The sequence below is a fragment of the Octodon degus genome, unplaced genomic scaffold (genome assembly GCF_000260255.1).
Source record: "Octodon degus isolate 3935 unplaced genomic scaffold, OctDeg1.0 scaffold00051, whole genome shotgun sequence".
Taxonomy (NCBI): domain Eukaryota; kingdom Metazoa; phylum Chordata; class Mammalia; order Rodentia; family Octodontidae; genus Octodon; species Octodon degus.
The window spans coordinates 5,546,413-5,553,910 of record NW_004524627.1 but is presented as its reverse complement, the minus strand read 5'-3'; the positions used below and the strand labels follow the sequence as shown (position 1 = coordinate 5,553,910).

The 7,498-nt window shown below is 39.7% G+C and overlaps 1 protein-coding gene across 1 annotated transcript in view; it reads left to right on the top strand.

Annotated features, from left to right (window-relative positions):
* The window catches only part of LOC101588750 (arginine/serine-rich protein PNISR), a 2,405-nt gene extending 2,165 nt beyond the window's left edge, over positions 1 to 240 (top strand). Inside the window, exon 2 of the mRNA XM_004633118.2 lies at positions 6 to 240. Coding sequence (XP_004633175.1) covers positions 6 to 240 — 235 coding nt within the window. The remainder of the gene's footprint in view (positions 1 to 5) is intronic.
* The last annotated feature ends 7,258 nt before the right edge of the window (positions 241 to 7,498 follow it).

The following is a 7,498-nucleotide window of genomic DNA, read 5'->3' as shown; positions in this document are numbered from 1 at the left end:
TCTAGACAAGATAGTAAGAAAAGTACTGCCAAAGATAGTAAAAAGCATTCAGGCTCTGATTCTAGTGGAAGGAGCAGTTCTGAATCTCCAGGAAGTAGCAAAGAAAAGAAGGCTAAGAAGCCTAAACATAGTCGATCGCGATCCATGGAGAAATCTCAAAGGTCTGGTAAGAAGGCAAGCCGCAAACACAAGTCTAAGTTCCGATCAAGATCGACAACCCCACCCCGTCGTAAGCACTGAGGAATGATGTGGCAAGCATGCCATGATGTTTTAAAAAATTCCATGAGTTTTAAGGGCTTGTCTCATTATAGAGGCACATTGTGGCTGTAGGTGAAACCAGAATCTTTTTTTTTTTAATCTGTAAATAGGTGTACTTTTTCCAAATGCTGCTCCAAGTTACTTAATAGGATTTCTTTGTATTACACTTTTTTCAAAAAATAGAGCATAATAAGACTATAAACATGCCATTCTCTTTCAGCTGTAATGTTCTTAAACTTATTCTTGAATGTACTGTGATGTCAATAAAGCTCTTTAGTTCATTTTTGTTAAAACTCTTGCACCTTAATTTTATAATTTTAATCTAAGGAACATACTTTTCTAAAAAGGCAGCTGGAATTTTGTATAACAGGTTTTAAAGGTACGTCCTTCCACCTCCCACAAAGAAAAATGGTTTTAACTTCAGTTTTAAAACAGTTTGTCAAAGTTTGTAAAATGTACCCATGGACTTCTGTCAAATTCAACCCTTTAAAAGGTGTGGAAGAGGGCCAGAAATAAACCTTTGGTTTTCACTTGGAAAAAAAAAAAAAAAAGAAATTGAATGCTAATAGAAACATCATTATAGGAAACAGATGTTTTGTGGACTTGGACTGAATAATCAGAAATAAGGAAAATAAGCAAACAAAAACCAGAGGAAAAATAGGAGAATGACAGGGAATGTCACCACTGGGACTGTAGAGTAGGGGAAGAGATGTGGAACTAGAGCACTTGACGAATTTCACCCTGGAACTCCAGATGCTCCTGTTCTTGGTCCTTGTTTTTTCAGACACTTTCAATTCAGAACAAAATCTCACAGAAAAGACAGGTGTGGTGGTGCATGCCTGGAATCCCAGCACTTGAGAGACTGAGGTGCAAGGATCACCATGAATTAGGGGCCAGCCTAGGCTACATTGTGATCTCAAGCCCAGCCTGATCTACATAGTGACATTCTGTCTCAAAAACAAAACAAAACTCACATAAAAAGCACACAGTTCCATGTACAAGTGGTACCTATCTTTCAATAAATGAATCCATAGTAGTACTTCGCAATTACCCAAAGTACATTTAGATTCATTCCTGGGGTTATATATTCTGTGGGTTTTAACAAATGTATTATGACATGAATTTGCCCACCTCCATATCATACAAAGTAGTTTCACTGCCTAAACAAACCTGTGGGTTCTATTTATCCCTCCCTCCCTTAGTCTCTAGAAACTACCCATCTCTTTATTCTTGTCAGAGTTTTCCAGTATACCACATAGTTTGGAATAGTATAGTATATAGATGTCCCAGATTGGTTTCTTTTGCTTAGTAATACAGATAAGACTTTGAAGGCAGATCCAAATGTAGCACCAACACAGGTCCCACTAAGAACCCATGAGTTCAAACACAGCAACAGCAGTGGAAATAAAGAGATAGTAGTGTTTCAGAGATATCTTGGGGGTAGACAGACAAGGATACAATGATTAATTGGTCATAATTAATTACAAAGAGTTCCAGTTATTAATTTAAGGAATAAAGGGAGGAAGACAGGAAAAGGAAGAATTTGCTTAGTTTGAAACTTGCAGAATTTGAAGGCTTCTGCCCCAGTCCTCTTTCTCTGAATCTCTAACCTGCAAAGGAAATCCAAGCAATTTACAGTCATTATTCAGCATCATTCATTGGCAAAAACAGAAACACATATGTTACTGCTTATCAAAGAAACTTTAGTGGTTTTTAAATTTTCATTTTGAAATAATTACAAATAAAACTATTTTTAAACTGTATATATATATATATATATATATATATATATATTTCACCTAACTTCCCCAAATGTCATGTTGAAAAATATATAATTATTAATCATACTCTATACAGTATTATTATCAAGTATATTATTAATATGATTGATAACTGTACTAATTGATTAAAGCCATATTAATATGCTGAGCTGTAAAGGGCTCAAGTCAACAACTTCTGACATTGCCAGCCCTATAGATAACCCACTACTATTGTGGACTACTGGAATATATTGGATTATTTTGCTGAATTCACACACCTGCAATATTTAAATGGCAATGGAATACCCATCTCTGAGACAACTAAACAAAAAAGGGGGATACAAATGAAGGACCATTTTGTATCTGTATATTCAAAATTGCTAGGATAGATATACAGCTACTTTCACTTAATTCAATGAGAAGAAAGATTTGTATGAATAGTTTTTGGATGGGATATCATGTCTGCATCTTGTACTATGAATAACCACTTCAAAGACAAAAATATGCAATGTATTAATTATTGAAGCTTTCCTATTAATCAGTTTTGAAACTGTCTCATTGCTTTGTTTCTCAATAAAATTAATTTTAAAAAGAAAAGGAAAAAAAAACCAATTGATTTTATGATTAATATTTATCCATAATGTCAGAATGGTGCATGACACATAGGCATGCAATAAATTCTTGAGAAAAGGAATAAATGAATGACAAATTAAGAAATGTTAGACAAGGAAGCAAACTAATATCCATTCAGTTACATAGACCATTAGAGGATAAACTGAGAATTTTACCTGGATTATCTCATGTCATCTTCATTGCTACCTGTGAGACCAATGATTATCTATGATTCCATACAAGGAAATTGAAGATATGACATTTTGCCCATGAAAACATGCTAGGTGGAGTAAAAAGAAAAAAATTAAGTTCAAAGAATAGGTACAATTTAGAGACAGAACATTGGGGAAAACTCATTCCACCCTCAAAAGCATGAGAGGAAATTCTTGTTTCCCCTATGCTACATCTCACTCAGCAGGGCACACAACACACCCAAGAAAACCTGTTCCCAATACCTGCACACATAGCCACCTCTCCATAGTCCTGTGACATCCTGGAGCATTTATTCAACACTCTGATCACTGTTCAAGGGATCTTAAAGTGACAACAGAAGCAAGCCAGCAAAACCTCTAAGGAGAAAGGGTTTGTATAAGGACTGTCACTCTCTATCACCCTTTCCCAGTCTAACTACTATCTACCATTTGAGGGCATCTCCCAAAAGCCTACTGGCTTCAGGTCCCAGCTACTACCTCTATATACTCCAGACATAGCTGGCCTTTGTTCTAGTCTCAGTGGACCATCTGGTGATTATTGACAGACAGTGGAGGAACATAACTTCCCTGAAGATTGGATGCAACATAGGGCCTGATTCTTGTCCTGGATTATTTGTTATCAAAATTGTGAATGTGCAGGCCAGGGAGATGGCTCAGTGGAATAAGCACTTCCCTGGCAAGCATAAGGGCCTGAGATCAACCCCTGGTTCCGAAAAAAAAAAGTTAATATGTGATCATACCCAAAGCAATTTCTGATACCACCTGTCTATGCCCTCTCCTTGGCATCCATTGCTTTTTGCCACCTCTAAGCCTGGAGAACTCTGTAGTATTGCTCTCTCACCCAAGATTTCCATTCTATTCTTCTCCAGAGGTACAAATCACCTCAACATCTAATTTACCCTCACGGGCCCTCTGGACTCCTGAGAAACAGCAAAATCAGTCTAGATAAGAGGCAAGCATTTCAAGAATCTGGCTTCCTAGTAAAGATATTTGACATAAAAAAAATTCTATCAATGGAGGAGTATTAGGGGAAATGTGTACCAGTATACCAATAGTTCCTTTAAAGGCATACCCCCAGTGTCCACCTTTCATAGTCCCACAGAGGCCACACTTTCAACACCTGAGTCCTTAAGGAAAATTCAATATCCAAACTACAGCATACACACACACACACACACACACACACACACACACACACACACACAAATATGACTTACTTCAGCTTACCTCTGGTCCTTTGACTCCAGACCGTGATGCTGAAGAGATAGTCTGAACTCTCCAAATCTCCCTCGACTTAATCAGCCAATTCAGATAAGAGAGGCCTTCCTTCTGAAATTAAGAAACAAAGGCAAAAGACCCTATCAGCAATAGCATTTGTTATAGCAAGGCCTTACAAAGGAAATAATACAGCACACATAATTTATAGGATTATTTAATAAAATTCACCTAACGAGTCCAATGCAAAAGAATACAGGATCTGTCCACACACTAGACACTCAAAGAATCCTGCTGATGGACCAGATTCCATGGCAATGTCCTGTATGAGTTCAGCTGAAGACCTAGCGCCTGTGGCAATCTCCTCCATGAGTCCAGCTGGAGGTCTAGAGCCCACAACAATATCACATGCAAGTCTGTATCAAGGATTTGCATGGAAATGCCCAAAGGTCAGTGGTAGAAGATAGGAAATCTGCACCAGTAGAATGAAGGATCTGTGCCAGTAGGCTAAGTGATCTGCACTACAGCCAGGAAGCAACACCTAAAATAAAAACCAGAGTTTCCCCCTGCAAAAAAAAAAAAAACCACAGCCATCCTCAGTGACAGCAACATTTGGAGTCCCACTAATAATGAATACAGATGAGTTCATATCAGGAAAGCCAGTGTGACAAGCTTCTCCAGGATTATCAATAGCACACCTACCTTCCCTTCCAGTCTTTGTTTTTATGCTTTTGGCACCAATCCTCCAGTGGGTCTCCAACACCCAGCACCATGCTGATTTTATTCCTCAGGGTACTACAAGTTAAACAGCAGTTGTCAATCTGCCACAACATTCAATCTGTTCTTCTCTTTCACCATAGGTGTTGTGGCTTGGGGTTTTGCAAGGTGAACATCACAATAAAGGAAGAGTGCAGCACATCTGTCCATACACTAAAGGCCAAAGAATCCTGCTGGATTTTTAGGCCTGGATCATAATATCCTGCATGAGTCCAGTTGAAAACCTATCACTCATAACAAGGCTGAGCACTGCACCATCTTCCCTTCTGAAGTCAGGAAGCAATGCTCAAGATGAGGACCAGAGTTCACCCAAAATGAACCGCAGCCATTCTCAGCAACAATCAAGGTCCTGAGCTCCTCCTCCAACTGGAAGAGTCCAGTTCATCAGGAAAAGAAACATGGAAGTACTTTTGTGGACTCTGGGAAGCTCTGAGCTTCCTGAGGCCCCAGCATACAGGCATAGAGCTTCTGTTGGAGCTGTTTCAAACTTTTAAGAACTTAGGTGGATTCTGAGTGGCCTGCATGACACAGGAGAACTGCAATCTGTGGGCCCAGTGAAAGCAAGCACAGAACTTTCCTGGAGCCCTTTAAGAACTTTGGAAGTCTCTGAGTGGCCTGTGGGACTCTGAGTGACTACTGGGAGCTTCAAAAATGCCAAAATGGGGCTGGTGAGATGGCTCAGTGGTATAAAGCACCTACTTTGAACAAGCTTAGCAAAGCACAGGGACTGCGGTTCAATCCCCCAGCACCACATGCCAGCCAGCCCCGCCCCCTGGTGGGCTGAGCTGGCCACACACACACACACACACATACACAAATAAAAATTTTTTAAAAAATGCCAAAATGCAGGAGCAAAAGGCAATCTCAATCTCCTAGCCCACCCCAAAAAAAATCGAGGAGACAATGACATACAAGAACGTAGAAAATACACACCTGAAATCCATGAAATGATAGCAACTGAAGTAAAAAAAAAAAAAAAAGGATCCATCAGGCTATAGAAGAAACAAGAACAGAAATAATCTCTCAGGTCTGAAAAAAAGGACAATAGCAATGAAAGAATTGCTTATTCCAGCTAAAGAAGACATAGATAGAAAAATAGAGAATAGAAAAGTTATGGAAATAGGGAGTGAACAATACAGGAATGAAATGGAATACATGAAACAGATTCAAACAGATGTTTGATAAATATAGAACTCCATTGAAAGTTGACAAAACTGCTTAAATGAAACTGAAAATAGACTTTCAGACCACAAATACAGTGCTGCAAATAATGAACATGAAATAAAAGAGCTCTTAACACTAACAAGGAATGAAGAAATAACAATTCAGCAGCTACATGATGATGTAAAGAAAAATAGTATAAGAATAGGTATCAATGAAGGAGCAGGAGACAGCACAAATGACATCAAAAGACTATTTGCAGAAGTACTAGCAGAAAATCTTCCAAACATGAGAAAAGAATCTGATATATGGATAAGTGAGGCATATAGAACTCCACACAATAAAAGTCACAATAAATCCACTCTTAGACACATAATAATCAAGATCTCTACCCAGTGTGCCTTGCCAGCCCTGCTTCTGGGGCCCAATGAGATAGCAACTGAAACTGGGCATGGTAGCATTAGCTTGTAATACCAGCTTTTGGGAAAATGAAAACAGGAAGATCACTATGAGTCAGATATGTGTAGTGGGACCCTATAGACTCTGACTAAATACATTTTTTAAAAAAAGAACTAAAAGTCAGCAAAAGAATAAAATATTAAAAGCTGCTAGAGAAGAAACAGATCACCTACAATGGAAAGCTCACCAGAATCATAGCAGATTTCTCAATGCAAACCATCAAATCAAGAAGAGCTCAGAGTGAAGTATTTCAGGTCAACAAAACAAATAACTTCCAAACCAGATTGATGTACCCTGCAAAACTATCTATCAAAATTATTTATTGTGGAATGAAATAAGATCCTTCCATGACAAAGAACAATTGAAGAAATTCATAACCACCAAAACAACCATACAAAGAATACTGACAGATATTCTGGTAAGAGACAGAAGTGATAACAGCTTCAATAACAACAGGAAGGACCCACCAATGAGACCAAGTAATTAAATAGAGGGGAAAAGTCTGGAACCTATAACAGGAAAATAACATGACAAGGATAAATGAATACACATTAGTTATAACCATCAATGTAAATGTAATCAATGTAAATGGCCTCAATTCACCTATCAAAAGAACTAGACTGAGACCCAGTCCTAGCCCAGGTCCGGTAAGTGTGTGGAGAGCTTCCTGCTACACTGCACCAGCAGGACCAGTCCCAGACCAGGCGTAGTGTGGGCTGGACCCTCTCCCACTCCCTCGGGCTGCCCCCCACAACTCCGCCGTACCTCCCCCACCCCTCCCGCCCAGTAGGAATTTCTGCTGACTTCCTGGAACCCCCAGACCCAGTAATAGCCCAGGTCTGGTGAGTGTGTGGAGAGCTTCCTGCTAACCTGCACTGGCGGGACCAGTCCCAGCCCAGGTGCAGCATGGGCCGGACCTTCTCCCACCCCCTCGGGCTGCCCCCCACCACTCCGCCATACCTCCCACACCACTCCCACCAAGTAGGATATTCTGCGAAGATCCAGCAACACCCGGACCAAGTCCTAGCCCAGGTCTGCAGCAGG